Here is a 23,426-nt window from a genome sequence, read left to right as displayed (position 1 = left end):
GCACGAACTGCCACTCTGGATTGTCCCGGGCGATGGCCCCACACTGCTTGGAAGGAGCTGGCTGGGCAAAATCCGCTGGAACTGGGATGACATCCGAGCACTATCACATGTCGATGAGCTTGGTTTCCTTCTCTTCTCGAGCCAGGCATTGGAAACTTTTCCAGGACGAAGGTGCGGATCCACTTGGTCCCAGAGGCACGACCCATTCACCACAAGTCGCGAGCGTTACCATGATGAGGGAGAGAGTGGAAATCGAGCTGGACAGGCTGCAACACGAGGGCATCATCTCCCCAGTGGAATTCAGTGAGTGGGCCAGCCCGATTGTTCCAGTACTCAAAAGTGATGACACGGTCAGGATTTGCAGCAATTATAAAGTAACTATTAATCGTTTCTCGCTACAGACCAATACCTAAGGCAGACGACCTATTTGCGATGCTGGCAGGAGGCAAGACATTCACCAATCTCGACCTGACTTCGGCCTACATGACGTAGGAGCTGGAGGAGTCTTCGAAGGGCCTCACCTGCATCAACACACACAAGGGACTGTTCATCTACAACAGATGCCCGTTTGGAATTCGGTCGGCTGCAGCGATCTTCCAGAGAAACATGGAGAGCCGACTCAAGTCGGTACCACGCACAATGGTTTTTCAGGACGACACGGGTCGGGACACCGTCGAGCACCTACAAAACCTGGAGGAGGTCCTCCAGCGACTGGATCGCATAGCGCTGCGGCTGAAGAGGTTGAAATGCGTCTTCATGGCAACAGAAGTGGAGTTTTTGGGGAGAAAGATCGTGGCGGACGGCATTCGGCCCACAGACACCAAGACAGAGGCTATCAGGAACACGCTCAGGCCACAGAACGTCATGGAGCTGCGGTCGTTCCTGGGACTCCTCAACTATTTTGGTAACTTCCTACCGGGGTTAAGCACCCTCTTAGAGCCCCTACATGTGTTATTGCGTAAAGGTGAGAACTGGGTAGGGGGAAAAAACCAAGTAATTGCTTTTGAGAAAGCCAGAAACATTTTATGCTCCAACAAGCTGCTTGTATTGTATAACCCATGTAAAATACTTGTGCTAGCATGTGATGCGTCGTCGTACGGAGTTGGGTGTATATTACAACAAGCTAATGTTGCGGGGAAGTTGCAACCTGTCGCCTATGCCTCCAGGAGCTTGTCTGAGGCCGAGAGGGCCTACAGCATGATTGAGAAAGAGGCATTAGCGTGTGTGTTCGGGGTAAAGAAAATGCATGAGTACCTGTTTGGCCTCAAATTTGAACTGGAAACCGATCACAAGCCCCTCATATCCCTGTTCGCTGAAAACAAGGGGATAAATACTAATGCCTCAGCCGGCATACAACGGTGGCCACTCGCGCTATCAGCGTATAACTATACCATCCGCCACAGGCCAGGCATCGAGAACTGTGCGGATGCTCTCAGTCGGCTACCATTGCCCACCACGGGGGTGGAAATGGCGCAGCCTGCAAACTTGTTGATGGTGGCGCAGCCCGCAGACTTGTTGATGGTCATGGAAGCGTTTGAAAATGATAAATCACCTGTCACGGCCCACCAGATTAAGACTTGGACCAGCCAAGATCATCTGCTGTCCCTAGTAAAAAACTGTGTACTGCATGGGAGCTGGGCCAGCATCCCCGTTGAAATACAAGAGCTAATCAAGTCGTTCCAGTGGTGAAAGGACGAGCTGTCCATTCAGGCAGACTGCCTGTTGTGGGGTAACTGTGTAGTGCTACCCAAAAAGGGCAGGGAGACGTTCATCTCGGATCTCCACAGCACACACCCGGGTATAGTAATGATGAAAGCGATAGCCAGATCCCACTTGTGGTGGCCCAGTATCGACTCTGACTTAGAGTCCTGTGTACGGCAATGCAGCATGTGTGCTCAGTTGAGCAACGCGCCCAGAGAAGCACCACTAAGTTTGTGGTCCTGGCCCTCCAGACCATGGTCGAGGATCCATGTCGACTATGCGGGCCCGTTTCTCGGTAAAATGTTCCTGGTGGTGGTGGATGCTTTTTGGATTGAATGCGAAATAATGTCGGGAAGCACCGCCACCGCCACCATTGAAAGCCTGAGGGCCATGTTTGCCACCCACGGCCTGCCTGACATACTGGTCAGTGACAAGGGGCCATGTTTCACCAGTGCCGAATTTAAAGAATTCATGACCCGCAATGGGATCAAACATGTCACCTCGGCCCTGTTTAAACCAGCCTCCAATGGGCAGGCAGAGCGGGCAGTACACACAATCAAACAAAGCCTCAAACGAGTCACAGAAGGCTCACTCCAAACCCGCCTGTCCAACTGCTCAGCTACCGCACGAGACCCCACTCGCTCACAGGGGTGCTCCCTGCTACTCATAAAAAGGACACTTAAAACCAGACTCTCGCTGGTTCACCCCAACCTGCCTGATTAGGTAGAGAGCAGGCAGCAGCAACAAAATGTAAACGATGGTCGCGCCACTGTGTCACGGGAAATTGATCTGAATGACCCTGTGTATGTGCTAAACTATGGACATGGTCCCAAGTGGATCGCGGGCACGGTGATAGCTAAAGACGGGAGTAGGGTGTTTGTAGTCAAACTAGATAATGGACAAATTTGCAGAAAGCACCTGGACCAAACGAGGCTGCGGTTCACAGACTGCCCTGAACAACCCACAGAAGACACCACCTTTTTCGAGCCCACTAAACACACCCAAAGGATCAACGACACTGGACCAGGAAATCGAACCCATCACGCCCAACAGCCCAGCAAGGCCAGGCTCACCCAGCAGCCCTGCAGGGCCAACAACACGCCAGCCCAGCGAGGGCACAGCCAACACACCAGAACAGACATTTGTACCGAGGCGGTCCACCAGGGAAAGAAAGGCTCCCGACCACATCACCTTGTAAATAGTTTTCACTTTGACTTTGGCGGGGGGGGGGGTGGAATGGGGAGTGATGTTGTGTATCTGTAAAGCATGCACTCCCATGTTCCGCCACCAGGGAGCGTATCCCCTGAAGTCCCAAGGGATCCCAGCATCCCTTGGGAGCACTGTATATAAGCCGGCCCCTAAGGCCTGTTCCTCATTCTGGAGTGTCTTAATAAAGACTGAGGTCACTGTTACTTTAACCTCCCTGTGTGCAGCCTCATCTGTGTTAGGAACACAATACAGGGGTCACAGTCTAAGGATAAGGGGTAAGCCATTTAGGACCGAGATGAGGAGAAACTTCTTCACTCAGAGAATTGTGAACCTGTGGAATTCTCTACCACAGGAAGTTGTTGAGGCCAGTTTGTTAGATATATTCAAGAGGGAGTTAGATGCGGCCCCTTGCGGCTGAAGGGATCAAAGGATATGGAGAGAAAGCAGGAATGGGGTACTGAAGTTGCATGATCAGCCATGATCATATTGAATGGTGGTGCAGGCTCGAAGGGCCGAATGGCTTACTCCTGCACCTATTTTCTATGTTTCTATAAACACCAGCACAGACGAGTTGGGCGAATTGGCCTGTTGCTGTGCTGTAAATTCTATGTAATAATCTCTCCTTAACCTTCTCTACCCTAAGGAGAACAACCCCAGCTTCTCCAGTCTTTCCTCGTCACTGAAGTCCCTCATCCCCGGGACCATTCTGGTCAATCTCCACCTTAACCTTCTCTGCTCCAAGGAGAACAATCCCGGCTTCTCCAGTCTCTCCAGATCACCGAAGCCCTTCATCCCTGGGACAATTCTGGTCAATCTCCTCTGGACCTTCTCTGCTCCAGGGAGAACGTTAGATCACTGGGCCTTCCCGTCATTTTGCTCACCCAAATCTTGAGTGTCGGGCCACTTTGTCGGTGCTGTCCAGAAGGAAGTGTTTCTGCGTGACGAGGCCGGACGTGGTGTTTATGGTGACCACGGGGTAGCCCATCTGCAAGATCCAGGTGTCCAGGATGGACCACAGGTTGCTGGGAAGCCTCACTGCCGATTGGTTGTTCACGGCCTGTACACGGGAAAAGGAGGGAGACAACTCAGAGAAGGTGAAGACAGAGCTCACCGTCAAACGCTTGCCCTCAAAATCCCTCCATCACCTTCCTTCCCCCTACCTCTGCAACCTTCTGCAGTTACACCAGTGATCAGGAAGGCAAATGGAATGTTGGCCTTTATTGCTAGGGGTTAGAGTATAAAAGCAAAGAAGTCCTGCTACAACTGTACAGGGTATTGGTGAGGCCACACCTGGAGTACTGCGTGCAGTTTTGGGCTCTGATTTAAGGAAGGATATACTTGTATTTGAGACAGTTCAGAGGTTCCCGGAGCTGAATCCTGAGATGTAGGGTTTATAAAAACATAAGAAATAGGAGCAGGAGTAGGCCATACGGCCCCTCGAGCCTGCTCTGCTATTTTATACGATCATGGCTGATCCGATCATGGACTTAGCTCCACTTCCCTATCCGCTCCCCATAACCCCTTATTCCCTTATCAATTGAGAAACTGTCTATTTCGGCCTTAAATTTATTCAATGTCCCAGCTTCCACAGCTCTCTGAGGCAGCGAATTCCACAGATTTACAACCCTCTGAGAGAAGAAATTCCTCCTCATCTCAGTTTTAAATGGGCGGCCCCTTATTCTAAGACCATGCCCCCTAGTTCTAGTCTCCACCATCAGTGGAAACATCCTCTCTGCATCCACCTTGTCAAGCCCCCTCATAATCTTATACATTTCGATAAGATCACCTCTCATTCTTCTGAATTCCAATGAGTAGAGGCCCAACCTACTCAACCTTTCCTCATAGGTCATTTGTCTTATGAGGAAAGATTGAGCAGGTTGGGCCTATACTCATTGGAGTGAGGCTATCTTATTGAAACATATAAGATTCTGAGGGGGCTGGACAGGGTAGATGCAGAGAGGATGTTTCCCCTCGTGGGGGAATCTAGAACTAGGGGGCACATAGTTTCAGAATAAGGGGTCGCCCATTTAAAACTGAGATGAGGAGGAATTTCTTCTCTCAGAGGATTGTAAATCTGTGGAATTCTCTGCCCCAGAGAGCTGTGGAGGCTGGGACACTGAATATACTTAAGGTGGAGATAGACAGATTTTTGAGCGATAAGGGAGTCAAGGGTAATGGGGAGCGGGCAGGGAAGTGGAGTTGAGGCTACGATTGGATCAGCCACGAACTTACTGAATGGCGGAGCAGGCTCGAGGGACTGATGCAGTATAATGTGGATAAATGTGAGGTTATCCACTTTGGTGGCAAAAACAGGAAGGCAGAATATTATCTGAATGGTGACAGATTAGGAAAAGGGGAGCTGCATCGAGACCTGGGTGTCATGGTACATCAATCACTGAAAGTTGGCATGCAGGTACAGCAGGCGGTTAAGAAGGCAAATGGCATGTTGGCCTTCATAGCTAGAGGATTTGAGTATAGGAGCAGGGAGGTCTTACTGCAGTTGTACAGGGCCTTGGTGAGGCTTCACCTGTTTTGGTTCTTCTAATCTGAGGAAGGACATTCTTGCTATGAGGGAGTGCAGCGAAGGTTCACCAGACTGATTCCCGGTATGGCAGGACTGACATATGAAGAAAGACTGGATCAACTAGGCTTATATTCACTGGAATTTAGAAGAATGAGAGGGGATCCGATAGAAACATATAAAATTCTGACGGGACTGGACAGGTTAGATGCGGGAAGAATGTTCCCGATGCTGGGGAAGTTCAGAACCAGGGGACACAGTCTAAGGATAAGGGGTAAGCCATTTAGGACCGAGATGAGGAGAAACTTCTTCACTCAGAGAGTTGTGAACCTGTGGAATTCTCTACCGCAGAGAGTTGTTGAGGCCAGTTCGTTAGATATATTCAAAAGGGAGTTAGATGTGGCCCTTACGGCTAAAGGGATCAAGGGGTATGAAGAGAAAGCAGGAATGGGGTACTGAAGTTGCAAAAATGATCAGCCATGAACTCATTGAATGGTGGTGGAGGCTCGAAGGGCCGAATGGCCTACTCCTGCACCTATTTTCTATGTTTCTATGAATAGCCGACTCCTGCTCCTATTTCTTATGTTCTTATGTTATGTCCCAAGGTCTGCCTTCCATCATTGTCGATCTCCGATTGACCCATAACACCATATCCAAGTCCTCCTCTTCAATCTGTAACCATCACCCCCGCCACCACCTCCTCAATCCCAAAGCCCTCTTTTCAAGGGATATGGTAAAGGCAAGTAACTGGAGGGTGTAATGTATGGACTTGTGTACAGGATTGTGGAGCTGTTGAGGCCAAGGTGGCCATTAACCGGTCCAGGCAGCGGGCGGTCGATGGGGTCCTTGAGCCCCGACTGCCTGCCTCTCTTCCGCGGTTACATCCGAGCCAGGGTGTCCCCGGCGATGGAGCACGCAGTGTCCACCGGTACGCTCGCGGCCTTCCGTGAGAGGTGGGCGCCCGAGGGACTGGAGTGCATCATCACCCCCGGCAACCAAACTTTAACTTGAACCAATTTTGTTAAAAGGTACATTTGTTTAATTTGTCGGTTTTAGTCCCCCTTTAATAAGGGGCACTTGCCCGTATGTTTTACAAAAATAGTTGTGGAGCTGTTGTTGCATTTTCTGTGGTCTGGAGGAGTCCGTTGTAAGAAAGACTAGCATTAGAGCTTCATATGTACCCTGTATATTCAATTTGTGATCATTGACCAAGAGGGCACAGATTTAAAGTAATTGGGGGGAGGTTTAGAGGGGGTTTGAGGGGAAATGTCTTCACCCAGAGGGTGGTGGGGGTCTGGGGTGGAACTCACTGCCTGAAAGGGTGGTAGAGGCAGAAACCCTCACCATATTTATAAAGTACCTGGATGTGCGCTTGATTGAGAGGTGATCCTATTGAAATGTATAAGATTATGAGGGGGCTTGACAAGTTGGATGCAGAGAAGATGTTTCCACTGATGGGGGGGACTAGAACTAGGGGGCATGATCTTAGAATAAGGGGCCGCCCACTTAAAACTGAGATAAGGAGGAATTTCTTCTCTCAGAGGGTTGTAAATCTGTGGAATTAATTGCCTCAGAGAGCTGTGGAAGCCGGGACATTGAATAAATTTAAGGCAGAGATAGACAGTTTCTTAAACGATAAGGGAATAAGGGGGCGGGCAGGGAAGTGGAGCTGAGTCCATGATCGGATCAGCCATGATCATATTAAATGGTGGGGCCATTATGGCCTATTCCTGCTCCAATTTCTTATGTTCTTATGTTATGAAGTGCTGTAACCTACAGGGCTACGGATCGAGAGCGGGAAAGTGGGATTAGGCTGAGTGGCTCTTCGTCGGCCGGCACGGACACAATGGGCCGAATGGGCCTCCTTCCGTGCTATAAATTTCTATGATTCTACGAGAATCGACTGGGTGCCTCGTGAAGCTCGTGCCAGCTTACCATTTGTAGGTGATTGCGCAGGTCAGCATAGTTGACTGTCTTGTAGCTGAATTCCCTCAGGTAGCTCTGTAAGAGTGTGCGGTGTTAGGTCAGCAGCGGCTAGGCTTGTGAGAAACCGACAGAATCAAACCAACGCGCTTTTTTTATCTTACCAAGAGTCCTTGTAGGAACACCTTCTCTGTCAGGAAGTTGCAAATCATCCGAAGAACCGAGGCGGCCTGTTGGATAGGATACAGGGTATCAGTTGAAGGCTCAGGCAGTGGGTAGACAAGAGAAACAAGTGGGCTACGGCGAATGAAGCTCGGTGAGCCACACTCGGACCTCAGAGTCAGAAGGTCATGGGTTCAACTCCCCACTCCAGAGACTTCAGCACAAAATCCAGGCCGACACTCCCAGTGCCAGTACTAAGGGAGCGCCGCACTGTCGGAGGGGCGGTACTGAGGGAGCGCCGCACTGTCGGAGGGGCGGTACTGAGGGAGTGCCGCACTGTCGGAGAGGCGGTACTGAGGGAGCGCCGCACTGTCGGAGGGGCAGTACTGAGGGAGCGCCGCACTGTCGGAGAGGCGGTACTGAGGGAGCGCCGCACTGTCGGAGGGGCAGTACTGAGGGAGCGCCGCATTGTCGGAGGGGCAGTACTGAGGGAGTGCCATCTTTCGGATGAGACGTTAAACTGAGCCCCCACCTGCCCTCTCAGGTGGACGTAAAAGATCCCACGGCCACTCAACCATTATCACGAAAAACACAATGATCTGGGTCCCCCAATAGATCCTCGACTCCTCTCTCCCCTGATCCTTCCCCCTCCCCTCCCCTTCCCCCGACCCCCCCTTCCCCCTCCCCTCCACCCCTCCCCTACCCCTCCCTTCCCCAACCGTCTCTTCCCCCTTCCCCTGACTCTCCCCTTCCCCCGACCCCCATCCCCTCCCCCGACCCTTCCCTTCCCCCAATCCCACACACTCCAGCCAGGTTTAATGTCATCTGACGACTGCCTCTTGATTTGCCTCACCTTCTCCCCACCACCCCTGACCCTTGCGGCCCTGTGCTGTGGAACCTTTGACCTTTCACCTCGGCCCCCCTCACCTTTTCGTACGAGATGTCGTCGAACAGCTGGCCCACGAGGTCGCTGGTCGTCACCTCGTGTTCCCTTGGCGACAGCGGGTGGGAATTGGGCAAGGCATCCGAGGCGAGGGCGAACCGCAGACTTTTCCCGGCAAAGACCGAATCCTGGCGGCACAATGGCAAGAGGATTATCCCAACCCCGCTCCCCGGGCGGCTCTGAGACAATCAGGCCACTTAGGCCGCAGGATGTTAGCTGTGGCTCAGTGGGCAGCTCTTTCGCACCTCTGAGTCAGAAGGCCGTGGGTTCACGGTCCACTCCAGGGACTTGAGCCCATAATCCAGGACGACACTCCCAGTGCCAATACAGAGAGAGTGCCGCACTCTGCTGTCGGAGGGGCAGGACTGAGTACAGTAGACACCTCAAGTCGCTGGAGAAATACCACCAATGATGTCTCTGCAAGATCCTACAAATCCCCTGGGAGGACAGACGCACCAACGTTAGCGTCCTCGACCAGGCCAACATCCCCAGCATCGAAGCACTGACCACACTCGACCAGCTCCACTGGGCAGGGTCACATTGTCCGCATGCCCCAGACATGAGACTCCCAAAGCAAGCGCTCTACTCGGAACTCCTTCACAGGCAAACGAGCCAAAGGTGGGCAGAGGAAACGTTACAAGGGTCACCCTAAAAGCCTCCCTGATAAAGTGCAGCATCCCCACCGACACCTGGGAGTCCCTGGGCCAAAGACCAGTCCGCCCTAAGTGGAGGGAGTGCATCCGGGAGGGCGCTGAGCACCTCGAGTCTCGTCGCCGAGAGCGTGCAGAAACCAAGTGCAGGCAGCGGAAGGAGCTTGCGGCAAACCAGTCCCACCCTCCCCTTCCCTCAACCACTGTCTGTCCCACCTGTGACAGGGACTGTGGCTCTCATATTGGGCTGTTCAGCCACCTGAGAACTGGTGTTAAGAGTGGAAGCAAGTCTTCCTCGATTCCGAGAGACTGTCTATGATACAACACTGTTCCTTTGAGACCTGGCTTTTCCCGGAATCGGAATCGGGATCCGCGCATGCGCAGTAATTTGGTTAAATTTAGCACGGGAATTTTTGTTATCGTCCCCTGCCCCCGTCAGCTCTTCAAGCGATTCTGACCAATTTCTGGGCGGAGGGCGCAAACTCTGTCAAGGTGTGAAAATTGAAGTTCTGTTTGGGCGAACGCCCCAACTCAGGCCCGGTCGAATTTCTCCCCCATCGTACCCGAGGTGTACTTACCACGGTCCACTCACGATTGATGTAGTTGGTGCCCTCATAGCTAAAATACGTAGCGAGTCCTTCGTTCAGCCACAGGTCGTTCCACCACCTCATCGTCACCAGGTTCCCAAACCACTGCAAGAAAAAACACGCAACGCTCTCCGTGACCAATCGGCACTCAGCATTTCAACCCGCCACAGCCCAAAAGGCTCCTGGGAAAGTACGCTTCTTGCCTCATCGACGGCACTGACCTTTCACCTCTGAGAACTCAGCTCCCAGAGCAGACTGATTGGGAGACTGGTCCCACTGGCCCATTAGCGAGTGTTTGATGGGACAGCGTAGAGGGAGCTTTACTCTGTATCTAACCCCGTGCTGTACCTGCCCCGCGAGTGTTTGATGGGACAGTGTAGAGGGAGCTTTACTCTGTATCTAACCCCGTGCTGTACCTGCCCTGGGAGTGTTTGATGGAACAGTGTAGAGGGAGCTGTTGTGTTTGGAGAAAGAGTCAGACTGAACACTGTGAGCTCAAAGTAAAGTGTGACAGTCTTTTATTGCAGGTCTCCAGAGTGCCTCTCCAACCTGTGAAGCCTCCTTAAATACCTGTGCTCCCAAGGGATTATGGGATCCCTTGGGACTCCAGGGGATGAGCCCTCTGGTGGCTGTACAGAGTAAATACATGTCCACATATACAACAACACTCCCCCCACCCCCCCAAAGTCAATAGTGTAACTATTTACAATGTGAGTCGATCTGGGGCCCTTCTTGCCCTGGTTGATCGTCTCGGTGTGAAAGCTGGTGTTGTTGAATCATTTGTTGGGTCCTCGCTGGGCTGCTGTGCAGCTGGCCTTGCTGGGCTGCCTGGTGTGTTGGGCCTTGCTGGGCTGCCTGGTGTGTTGGGCCTTGCTGGGCTGCCTGGTGTGTTGGGCCCTGCTGGGCTGCTGTGGGTGATGGGTTCTGCTTCGTGGTCAACCGTGGTGCCGGTTGCCACTGGTGTGTATGTTGGGGGATCAAAAAAGGTAGGGTCCAAGGTGGGTTGCTCAGGATAGTCCGTGAATCTGAGTTTGATTTGGTCCAAGTGTTTCCGGTGAATGAGTCCATTTGAAAGTTTGACCCGAAACACCCTGCTCCCCTCTTTGGCCACGACAGTGCCGGGAAGCCACTTGGAACCTTGTCCATAATTTAATACAAATACAGGATCATTGATTTCAATCTCGTGTGACACGTTTGAACTATCATGGTATGTACTTTGTTGAAGCCGCCTGCTCTCTATCTGTTCATGTAGATCAGGGTGAACTGATGAGAGCCTTGTCTTAAGTGCTCTTTTCATGAGCAGTTCAGCAGGTGGGATCCCAGTGAGTGAGTGGGGTCTCGTGCGGTAGCTAAGCAGGACTCGGGATAGGCGAGTCTGCAGTGAGCCTTCAGTTACCCTCTTCAAGCCTTGCTTGATGGTTTGCATTGCTCTCTCTGCCTGACCATTGGATGCTGGTTTAAACGGGGCAGATGTGACATGTTTGATCCCGTTATGGGTCATGAATTCTTTGAACTCAGCACTGGTAAAACATGGCCTGTTGTCGCTCACCAGGACATCGGGTAGGCTGTGTGTGGCAAACATGGCCCGCAGGCTTTCAGTAGTGGCAGCGGACATGCTAGCCGACATTATCTCACATTCAATCCACTTGGAGTACGCGTCTACAACCACAAGGAACATTTTACCCAAGAACGGGCCTGCATAGTCGACGTGTACCCTCGACCACGGTTTGGAGGGCCAAGACCATAAACTTAGCGGCGCCTCCCTGGGTACATTGCTTAACTGCGAGCATGTATTAAATCTGTGAACGCAGGACTCTAAGTCCACATCGATACCGAGCCACCACATGTGGGATCTGGCTATCGCTTTCATCATTACGATGCCTGGGTGGGTACTGTGGAGGTCATTGATGAAGGTGTCTCTGCCCTTCTTGGGGACCACTACTCGATTGCCCCACAGAAGGCAGTCTGCCTGTACAGACATTTCATCTTTGCACCGCTGGAACGGCTTTATCTCTTCCTGCATTTCCACTGGGACACTGGACCAGCTCCCGTGAAGCACACAGCTTTTGACTGGAGAAAATAAGGGGTCCTGACTTGTCCAGGTTTTGATCTGCCGGGCAGTGATGGGTGATTGCTCACTCTCAAATGCTTCCATAACCATGGCTAGATCTGCGGGCTGTGCCATTTCCACCCCCGTGGTGGGCAATGGCAGCCTACTGAGAGCATCGGCGCAGTTTTCTGTGCCTGGCCTGTGGCGGATGGCGCAGTTATATGCGGACAACGTGAGCGCCCATCTCTGGATGCGGGCCGATGCGTTGGTATTTATCCCTTTACTCTCAGAGAACAGGGATATAAGTGGCTTATGGTCAATTTCCAATTCGAATTTTAGCCCAAACAGGTATTGATGCATTTTCTTTACCCCATAGACACACGCTAACGCTTCTTTCTCAATCATGCTGTCGGCTCTCTCAGCCTTAGACAGACTCCTGGATGCATAAGCAACTGGTTGCCATTTCCCGAAATCATTAGCTTGTTGCAATACACACCCGACACCATATGACGACGCATCACATGCTAGTACCAAACGCTTACATGGATCATACAACACAAGCAATTTGTTTGAGCATAACAATTTTCTCGTTTTTACAAAGGCATTTTCTTGGTTTTTGACCCAAACCCATTTATCCCCTTTTCGTAGTAAGACATGTAATGGTTCTAACAGGGTGCTGAGACCCAGTAAGAAGTTACCAAAGTAGTTCAGGAGTCCCAGAAACGACCGCAGCTCCGTCACGTTCTGTGGCCTCGGTGCATTCTCGATTGCCTCCGTCTTCGCGTTGGTGGGCCTGATGCCGTCCGCTGCAATCCTCCTTCCCAGCAGCTCCACTTCAGGTGCCAGGAAAACGCACTTCGAGCGTTTTAACCTGAGCCCCATGTGGTTGAGTTGACTAAGGACCTCCTCCAGGTTCTGCAGATGCTGACTGTGTTCCGACCTGTGACCAAGATGTCATCCTGGAAGACCACGGTTTGCGGGACCAACTTCAGTAAGCTTTCCATGTTTCTCTGGAACATCGCCGCCGCCAATCGGATTCCAAACGGACATCTGTTATAAACAAAAAGACCTTTGGGCGTGTTGATGCAGGTGAGGGCCTTCGACGATTCCTCCAGTTCCTGCATCATGTAGGCTGAGGTCAGATCCAGCTTCGTGACCGTCTTTCCTCCCGCCAGCGTTGCAAAGAGGTCGTCGGTCTTTGGTAGTGGGTATTGCTACTGCAGGGAGAAATGATTGATAGTTACTTCATAATCGCCACAGATTCTGACGGTGCCGTCTCCCTTGAGGACAGGGACAATAGGACAGGCCCACTTGTTGAACTCGATCGGGGAAATGATGCCTTCTCTTTGCAGCCGGTCTAGCTCGATCTCTACCCTTTCATCATGTACGGTACTGCTCTCGCCTTGTGATGGATGGGTCGCATTCCCGGAATTAGCTGGATCTGCACTTTTGCTCCTTGGAATTTCCCAATGCTTGGTTCGAACAGAGAAGGAAATTTGTTTAAGACCTGGGCACACGAAGTGTCGTCAGCGGGCGATAGCACTCGGATGTCGTCCCAGTTCCAGCGTATCTTTCCCAGCTAGCTCCTGCCGAGCAGCGTGGGACCATCGCCCGGTACCACCCAGAGTGGTAGCTTGTGCACCGCTCCATCGTAGGAGACCTTTACGGTAGCACTGCCGATTACAGGAATCAGTTCTTTCATGTAACTTCTTAGTCTCGTGCGAACTGGAGTTAAGACTAGCCTTGAGGCTCTGTTGCACCACAACCTTTTGAAAATCTTTTTGCTCATGATGGACTGGCTGACACCCGTGTCCAGCTCCATTGACACCGGGAGTCCATTTAGTTCAACATTCAGCATTATCGGGGAATAATTCGTCGTGAATGTGTGCACCCCATGTACCTCTGCCTCCTCGGTCTGAGGCTCTGGTTCGTTGTGATCCTCCATGGATCTGTCCTCCTCTGCAACATGGTGGTTTGCAGGTTTAACAGGCTTTGCAGCTCGCCTGCACACTTGTTGGAGGTGTCCCATTGTTCCACAGCCCTTGCAAATGTACCCTGTGAATCAGCATGAATGGAATCGATGATCACCCCCGCAGTGCCAACAAAGTGTTAATGGCCTTGCATTCATCACCCTTGATGTTGGACTCTGAGACATCTACGGACGTGTAGCTGCAGGTATGTGTGACCTGCCCTGTACTTTATGATTCAAAAATAACATCACTTTGTTCACAGTACTTGTAGCAGCACTTGTGTGCTGAGAGATTTGCTTCGTATTGTCACTGGTGGCAATGAACGCCTGGGCTATCGCTATGGCCTTACTCAAGGTTGGGGTCTCTACAGTCAAAGGTTTGCGAAGTATGGTTTTGTGGCCAATGCCAAGTACAAAAAAGTCTCTGAGCATGTGCTCCAAATGTCCTTCAAATTCGCAATGTCCTGCAAGGCGTCTTAGCTCGGCGACATAACTCGCCACTTCCTGGCCTTCAGACCTTTTGTAGGTGTAGAACCGGTACCTCGCCATCAGAACGCTTTCCTTCGGGTTCAAATGCTCTCGGACCAGTGTGCACAAATCGTCGTACGATTTCTCCGTGGGTTTCGCTGGAGTGAGCAGATTCTTCATGAGGCCATACGTTGGTGCCCCACAGACGGTGAGAAGGATCGCTCTACGTTTGGCAGCGCTCTCTTCCCCATCTAGATCGTCGGCCACCAAGTATTGGTCGAGTCGCTCCACAAAAGTTTCCCAATCATCTCCCTCCGAGAATTTCTCCAGGATGCCCACTGTTCTCTGCATCTTTGGATTCGCTATCTGTATCTCGTCGCCAGTTGTTGTGTATGGAGAAAGAGTCAGACTGAACTCTTTGAGCACAAAGTAAAGTGTGACCTTAGTCTTTTATTGCAGGTCTCCAGAGTGCCTCTCCAACCTGTGAAGCCTCCTTAAATACCTGTGCTCCCGAGGGATTATGGGATCCCTTGGGTCTTCAGGGGATGAGCCCTCTGGTAGCTGTACAGAGTAAATACAAGTCCACATATGCAACAGGAGCTTTACTCTGTATCTAACTCCGTGCTGTATCTGCCCTGGGAGTGTTTGATGAGACAGTGTAAAGGGAGATTTACTCTGTATCTAACCCCGTGCTGTACCTGCCCTGGGAGTGTTTGATGGGACAGTGTAGAGGGAGCTTTACTCTGTATCTAACCCCGTGCTGTACCTGCCCTGGGAGTGTTTGATGGGACAGCGTAGAGGGAGCTTTACTCTGTATCTAACTCCGTGCTGTACCTGCCCTGGGAGTGTTTCATGGGACAGCGTAGAGGGAGCTTTACTCTGTATCTAACCCCGTGCTGTACCTGCCCTGGGAGTGCTTGATGGGGACAGTGTAGAGGGAGCTTTACTCTGTATCTAACCCCGTGCTGCCTTGTGTTTGGATTTGTTCACCTTACACTAAGCGCATGTGTCAGTCGTAGCACTCAAACTCAGAAGATTGTGGGTTCGAATCCCACTCGAGAGATTTGAGCCCACAGTCAAAATTCCCAGTACCAGTACTGAGGGAGTGCCGCACTGTCGGAGGTGCAGTAATGAGGGAGTGCCGCACTGTCGGTGGGGCAGTACTGAGGGAGCGCCGCACTGTCGGAGGGGCAGTACTGAGGGAGCGCCGCACTGTCGGAGGTGCCATCTCACGGATGAGATGTTAAACCGAGGCCCCATCTGCCCTCTCGGGTGGACGTAAAAGATCCCACGGCCACTATTAACAGAAGATCAGAGGGAATTTTCCTTGGAACCTGGGGCCAAGATTTATCTCTCAGTCAACATTACAAAAAAACAGATGATCTGGGTCATTATCGCATTGCTGTTTGTGGGAGCTTGCTGTGCGCAAAATGGCTGCCATGCTTCCCACATTTACTACACTTCAAACGTACTTCATTGGCTGTAAAGCGCTTTGAGATGTCCTGAGATGGTGGAAGGCGCTATAGAAATGCAAGTACTATGGCTGGAATTACAGTGCGTGTTTGTATATGTTTAATAATAACAGGCATGTGTAGCACTGTAATGTATTTGCTTCATGGGTTCTTTGAAGAATTCACAGCAACACCTTACTATTAAGAACGAGTTGGTATATTAGCAACAGGTTTAACAATCACACGACACATTACCAGTTCATCCACCAGGCTCACAACCACCTGCCCCATCGTGGATGCCCCGAACCCAACTGGCTGGGGTTTTATTGAGTCTTGTGAACATCATGTGACTGGCTAAGCCACTCCCAACTCAACAACTATTTAAAAATAAACTTTAAATCAAGCTCCCCCTTAGTAAAGGGGCACGAGAACCGACAAATTAACAAATTAAACATTGGAACATTAAACCAATCAAATTAGAATGTGGTTGCCGGGGGTGATGATGCACTCCAGTCCCTCCCGGCGCCCACCTCTCGCGGAAGGCCGCGAGCGTACCGGTGGACACCACGTGCTCCATCTCCAGGGACACCCGGGCTCGGATATAATCGCGGAAGAGAGGCAAGCAGTTGGGCTGAACAGCCCCCTCGACCGCCCGCAGCCTGGACCGGTTGATGGCCCCCTTGGCCAGGCCCAGGAGCAGTCCCACGACCTGCCCGCTCCCTTCCACACCGGGCGCCCAAAGATCAGAAGAGCAGGACAGAAAGCAACCAGAAATCGAGGAGCAGCCCTTTCAAATAATGGAAGAGGGGCTGCAACCTCACACATCTTATATAAACCCTCATCCGTGCCTTTGTTACCTCCAGACTTGACTATTCCAACGCACTCCTGGCTGGGCAGCCACATTCTATCCTACATAAATTTGAGGTCAGCGAAAACTCGGCTGCCCCGTGTCCTAACTCGCACCGAGTCCTGCTCACCCATCACCCCCTGTGCTCGTTGCCCCGTGTCCTAACTCGCACCAAGTCCCGCTCACCCATCACCCCCTGTGCTCGCTGCCCCCGTGTCCTAACTCGCACCGAGTCCCGCTCACCCATCACCCCCTGTGCTCGCTGCCCCGTGTCCTAACTTGCACCGAGTCCCGCTCACCCATCACCCCCTGTGCTCGCTGCCCCCGTGTCCTAACTCGCACCGAGTCCCGCTCACCCATCACCCCCTGTGCTCGCTGCCCCGTGTCCTAACTTGCACCGAGTCCCGCTCACCCATCACCCCCTGTGCTCGCTGCCCCCGTGTCCTAACTCGCACCAAGTCCTGCTCACCCATCACCCCCTGTGCTCGCTGCCCCGTGACCTAACTTGCACCGAGTCCCACTCACCCATCACCCCCTATGCTCACTGACCTACATTGGCTCCTGGTTAAGCAACACCTCGATTTCAAAATTCTCATCCTTGTTTACAAATCCCTCCATGGCCCTCGCCCCCTCCCTATCCATGTAACCTCCTCCAGCCCCTACACCCCTTCCTATCCCTGTAACCTCCTCCAGCCCCTACACCCCTCCCTATCCCTGTAACCTCCTCCAGCTCCTAGACCCCTCTCTATCTCTGTAATCTTTTTCAGCCCCACAACCTCCCGAGATCTCTGCGCTCCTCAAATTCTGGCCTCTTGAACATCCCTCTTTATAACTGCTCAACCATCGGTGGCCGTGCCTTCAGCTGCCTGGGCCCCAAGCTCTGGAACTCCCTCCCTAAACCTTTCCTCTTCTCTCTCCTCCTTTAAGACGCTCCTTAAAACCGACCTCTTTGAGGTTTGGGTCATCTGTCGTAATTTCTTCTGTGGCTCGGTGTCAAACTGATCTGTTTGTCTGTAACGCTGCTGTGAAGCGCCTTGGGATGTTTTACTACTTTAAAGGCATTATATAAACACAGGTTATTATTATTTTATACATGGAACGCGGACTCCTCCAGACTGCAGAAATTGCAGGCGGCCTGGGAGTCCGTGAACCGACTTAAAAACTTACTGCACTGGTAATTGGGATTAGACTGGATAACATAGAAACATAGGGCCCAATTTTGGCCATGACTTGCATCAAATTTTTTGGAGTAAGTTGTTTTTTCTGGTGTAAGTTAAAAAATGCCATTTCCCCCCCCAAAATTTGCTCCAGAGTGAGTCAGTTAGGTACGATTTTTTTTTTAGTTCAGTTTTATTTTTTCAAAAGGGGGCGTTCCCAGACACTTACGCCAGTTTTGGCCATTTAGGCCATTTTGGCCAGCTAACACTTACTCCAAATCGACTTAGGTCAGCGTATGTCGCCAGCTGTGAAAAACATTGCGGGCAGTTAAGAATTTGGCGCAGGTTAGTACATTACTTACAAAGCACTAAACAAAGCACAACAAGTAATAAGCAATCAATCAATAACAAATAAAAAATAGAAGTCCAACCTTTATGCCAGAATCAAGTTTTTTTTTTAAAGTCCCCCCCCACTGCCCCCCCTCCGCCTTAATCAAAACTCTCAAGCACAACCATCAATGAATAAAACATAAAACTGAAGTCCTACAACGGCCCGGGGACTCAGCGCGCCAGCCGGTGCAGAAGGCCACTTGGCCGGGGATAGGGTGCGCGAGATCGTGGCATCCCTTCGGCTGGGGATAGGGGCTGCGAGCATCGGGCCCTGCTCACAGCCCACAGGACACGCTGTTAGGGCGAGGAGCATGCGCGTAGACTTTACTACGCATGCGCGCAGACTTTACTGCGCATGCGCATAGCTGCCGGCAGTGCTTTCTTTGTTGGCCTGTTGCTCCGCGCCCCCTCCCCCCCCATCCCACTACTTCACTAGCTACGCCACGCAGGGACACTGGAGACTCGGCAGAGCGGGCAGGATGGGTCCCTTTGTTTCGGCACCATTTCCAGTGTGCAAAGTCGATGCATTTAAGGTAAGTGTGCCGAAAAAAGGTGTTGGGAAAATTTGGGCCCATAGAAATTTACAGCGCAGAAGGAGGCCATTTCGGCCTATCGTGTCCGCGCCGCCGACAAAGAGCCGCACTGCCCTCGGTCAGCAGCCCTGAAGGTTACATATAAACCTATGAACAATGGCGGAAAGGCAAAGAGCACCCGGCCCAACCAGTCCGTCCCACACAACTGCGACACTCCTTACACTGAAACATTCTACACTCCACCCCAACCGGAGCCATGTGATCTCCTGGGAGAGGCAAAAACCAGATAAAAACCCCGGCCAATTTAGGGAGAAAACAATCTGGGAAAATTCTTCTCCGACCCATCCAGGCGATCGAAACTAGTCCAGGAGATCACCCTGGCTGTTTTCGATTCCCTGCAGTACTTACCATCATATCTGCGCCAGCCAACAAGAGATTAGACAAAGTGGATAGCAAGGGCCTATTTCCATTGGTGGAGGGGTCTATTACGAGAGGGCATTGTTTTAAGGTGGTTGGTGGAAGGTTTAGAGGGGATTTGAGGGGGGGGGCTTCTTGAAGCAGAGGGTTGTGGGGATCTGGAACTCACTGCCTGGAAGAGGGGTGGATGCAAAAACCCTCACCACTTTTAAGAGATGGCTGGATGGGCACTTGAAGTGCAGTAACCTGCAGGGTTAGGGACCTAGAGCTGGTAATTGGGATTAGACTGGATGACCTTTTGTTGGCCGGCGCAGATATAATGGTAAGTACTGCAGGGAATCGAATACGGCCAGGGTGATCTCCTGGACTAGTTTCGATCGCCTGGAATTTTCCCAGATTTTTTTCTCCCTAAATTGGCCTGGGTTTTTATCTGGTTTTTCCCTCTCCCAGGAGATCACATGGCTCTGGTTGGGGTGGAGTGTAGAATGTTTCAGTGTAAGGGGTGTCGCAGTTGTGTGGGGCGGACTGGTTGGCCTGGGTGCTCTTTACCTTTCCGCCATTGTTCATTGCTCATAGGTTTATATGTAACCTTCAGGGCTGCTGACCGAGGGCCGTGCGGCTCTTTGTCGGCCGGCACGGACACAATGGGCCGAAATTACCTCGTTCTAATAAGAACATAAGAAATAGGAGCAGGAGTAGGCCATACGGCCCCTCGAGCCTGCTCCGCCATTCAATAAGATCATGGCTGATCTGATTATGGACTCAGCTCCACTTCCCTGCCCGCTCCCCATAATCCCTTATCCCCTGATCGTTTAAGAAACTGTCTATATCTATCTTAAATTCATTCGATGATCCAGCTTCCACAGCTCTCTGAGACAGCGAATTCCACAGATTTACAACCCTCTGAGAGAAGAAATTCCTCCTCATCTCAGTTTTAAATGGGCGCTCGCTTATTCTAAGATCGTGCCCCCTAGTTCTAGTCTCCCCCATCAGTGGAAACATCCTCTCTGCATCCACCTTGTCGAGCCCCCTCATGATCTTGTACATTTCGATAAGATCACCTCTCATTCTTCTGAATTCCAATGAGTAGAGGCCCAACCTACTCAACCTTTCCCCATAAGTCAACCCCCTCATCTCCGGAATCAACCTAGTGAACCTTCTCTGAACTGCCTCCAAAGCAAGTATATCCTTTCGTAAATATGGAAACCAAAACTGTACGCAGTATTCCAGGTGTGGCCTCACCAATACCCTGTATAACTGTAGCAAGACTTCCCTGCTTTTATACTCAATCCCCTTTGCAATAAAGGCCAAGATACCATTGGCCTTCCTGATCGCTTGCTGAACCTGCATACTATCCTTTTGTGTTTCATGCGCTGTAAATTTCTATGTTTCTATGACTGCCCATGCAACACCCTCCAGGCCAAGGCCCCAATGAACCTGTGAGCATGTGCGCAGGTGCATACATTACTGTGCCTTATCCTGCACCAATCCCGGGAGCTGCCATCGAGCACATGACAGGGAGCGTCCATACCCACCTGATGCGTCAATTCGTGGGCAATGACCAATAGCATGGTCAGCTTGTTCCCCTCAGTGTTCTCCTCGGGGTCAAAGAGAAGGTTGGTTTCCCTGAATACGATCATGCCCCAATTCTCCATTCCCCCGCTCTCGAAACAGGGCACAGCGACCAGGTCTGAGGAGGGCCCAAAAGGAACAGTTAGTCACGGTGTCAGCCCGCCTCACCCGCCCGCACTCTCACTTTTGATCCACAAGGCCCAGGGTACAATCCCCAATTCACCCACCCCGCGATTTCAACCCGTAATCCAAGCCGACAATCCCAGTGCAGAGGGGCAGTACTGAGGAAGCGCCGCACTGTCGGAGGGGCAGTACTGAGGGAGCGCCGCACTGTCGGAGGGGCAGTACTGAGGGAGCGCCGCACTGTCGGAGGGGCAGTACTGAGGGAGCGCCGCACTGTCGGAGGGGGCGGTACTGAGGGAGCGGCGCACTGTTGGAGGGGCGGTACTGAGGGAGCGCCGCACTGTCGGAGGGGCTGCACTGAGGGAGCGCCGCACTGTCGGAGGGGCGGTACTGAGGGAGCGCCGCACTGTCGGAGGGGCAGACTTTTGAATGAGACATTAAACCGATGCCCCATCTGCTCTCTCAGGTTGAAGTAAAAGATCCCACGGTCACTATTTCGAATCAGAGCAGGGGGAGTTCTCCCCGGTGTCCTGGGGCCAATCAACATCACTAAAAAACATTAACGTGGTATTCAATGCATTGCTGTAATGTGTGCAAAATGGCTGACATAACTACAGTCCCTGCACTTTAACAGTAATTATTTTTATGTGAAGCCCTCGGAGGGATAACCAAGAGTTAGCAACCCTGCCACATATGATTAGAGATCGCTTCTTCCAACCCGCCTCATTCAGATCACTCCACCTCTGTATCTAACCCCGTGCTGTACCTGCCCTGGGAGTGTTTGATGGGGCAGTGTAGAGGGAGCTTTACTCTGTATCTAACCCCCTGTACCTGCCCTGGGAGTGTTTGATGGGACAGTGTAGAGGGAGCTTTACTCTATATCTAACCCCGTGCTGTACCTGCCCTGGGAGTGTTTGATGGGACAGTGTAGAGGGAGCTTTACTCTGTATCTAACCCCCTGTACCTGCTCTGGGAGTGTTTGATGGGACAGTGTAGAGGGAGCTTTACTCTATATCTAACCCCGTGCTGTACCTGCCCTGGGAGTGTTTGATGGGACAGTGTAGAGGGAGCTTTACTCTGTATCTAACCCCGTGCTGTACCTGCCCTGGGAGTGTTTGATGGGACAGTGTAGAGGGAGCTTTACTCTGTATCGAACCCCGTGCTGTACCTGCCCTGGGAGTGTTTGATGGGACAGTGTAGAGGGAGCTTTACTCTGTATCTAACCCCGCGCTGTACCTGCCCTGGGAGTGTTTGATGGGACAGTGTAGAGGGAGCTTTACTCTGTATCTAACCCTGTGCTGTACCTGCCCTGGGAGTGTTTGATGGGACAGTGTAGAGGGAGCTTTACTCTGTATCTAACCCCCTGTACCTGCCCTGTGAGTGTTTGATGGGACAGTGTAGAGGGAGCTTTACTCTGTATCTAACCCCCTGTACCTGCCCTGGGAATGTTTGATGGGACAGTGTAGAGGGAGCTTTACTCTGTATCTAACCCCGTGCTGTACCTGCCCTGGGAGTGTTTGATGGGACAGTGTCGAGGGAGCTTTACTTTGTATCTAACCCCGTGCTGTACCTGCCCTGGGAGTGTTTGATGGGACAGTGTCGAGGGAGCTTTACTTTGTATCTAACCCTGTGCTGTACCTGCCCTGGGAATGTTTGATGGGTCAGTGTCGAGGGAGCTTTACTTTGTATCTAACCCTGTGCTGTACCTGCCCTGGGAATGTTTGATGGGACAGTGTCGAGGGAGCTTTACTTTGTAAAAATCACCCCACTGTTGAATATGTCAATTCCCCCAGGCGCTGAAATCAGAGTTCGCTTGAGTTGCTGGTATCTCGCTGTACAGAATATGTCGGAGATTTGCACTTACCTATCTTTGTCAGTGGAAAGTATATATTATATTTCTGTTCATAAAAGTCAAGAAGTTTTCCGGCTGCCTTTAATGCATAGGCACCTTGTCCAGCACTGATTGCCTGCTGACGACCCCAAACCCTGATCTAAAACAAGAGAAAAAAAGTTGAAAATACCAGTTAAATGGGAAGTACTGAGAGAGCGCCGCACTGTCGGAGGGGCAGTACTGAGGGAGTGCCGCACTGTCGGAGGGGCGGTACTGAGGGAGTGCCGCACTGTCGGAGGGGCGGTACTGAGGGAGCGCCGCACTGTCGGAGGGGCGGTACTGAGGGAGCACCGCACTGTCGGAGGGGCAGTACTGAGGGAGTGCCGCACTGTCGGAGGGGCGGTACTGAGGGAGTGCCGCACTGTCGGAGGGGCAGTACTGAGAGAGCGCCGCACTGTCGGAGGGGCAGTACTGAGGGAGTGCCGCACTGTCGGAGGGGCAGTACTGAGAGAGTGCCGCACTGTCGGAGGGGCAGTACTGAGGGAGCGCCGCACTGTCGGAGGGGCAGTACTGAGGGAGCGCCGCACTGTCGGAGGGGCAGTACTGAGGGAGCGTCGCACTGTCGGAGGGGCAGTACTGAGGGAGCCCTGCACTGTCGGAGGGGCAGTACTGAGGGAGCGCCGCACTGTCGGAGGGGCAGTACTGAGGGAGCGCCGCACTGTCGGAGGGGCAGTACTGAGGGAGGGCCGCACTGTTGGAGGGGCAGTACTGAGGGAGCGCCGCACTGTCGGAGGGGCAATACTGAGGGAGTGCCGCACTGTCAGAGGGGCAGTACTGAGGGAGCGCCGCACTGTCGGAGGGGCAGTACTGAGGGAGGGCCGCACTGTCGGAGGGGCAGTACTGAGGGAGCGCCGCACTGTCG

The 23,426-nt window shown here is 52.1% G+C and overlaps 1 protein-coding gene across 1 annotated transcript in view; it reads right to left on the bottom strand.

Moving 5' to 3' along the window:
• The window catches only part of LOC139240116 (aminopeptidase Ey-like), a 201,975-nt gene that overhangs the window by 32,168 nt on the left and 146,381 nt on the right, over positions 1–23,426 (bottom strand). Inside the window, exons 7-13 of the mRNA XM_070868492.1 lie at positions 22,538–22,664; positions 20,514–20,668; positions 9,688–9,801; positions 8,444–8,587; positions 7,519–7,584; positions 7,367–7,432; positions 3,792–3,967 (exon numbers count right to left, since the gene is read on the bottom strand). Coding sequence (XP_070724593.1) covers positions 3,792–3,967; positions 7,367–7,432; positions 7,519–7,584; positions 8,444–8,587; positions 9,688–9,801; positions 20,514–20,668; positions 22,538–22,664 — 848 coding nt within the window. The remainder of the gene's footprint in view (positions 1–3,791; positions 3,968–7,366; positions 7,433–7,518; positions 7,585–8,443; positions 8,588–9,687; positions 9,802–20,513; positions 20,669–22,537; positions 22,665–23,426) is intronic.

The sequence above is a fragment of the Pristiophorus japonicus genome, chromosome 30 (assembly GCF_044704955.1).
Source record: "Pristiophorus japonicus isolate sPriJap1 chromosome 30, sPriJap1.hap1, whole genome shotgun sequence".
NCBI classification, from domain to species: Eukaryota; Metazoa; Chordata; class Chondrichthyes; family Pristiophoridae; genus Pristiophorus; species Pristiophorus japonicus.
The sequence above is the reverse complement of the archived record's forward strand: the minus strand, read 5'-3'. Positions and strand labels throughout refer to the sequence as shown.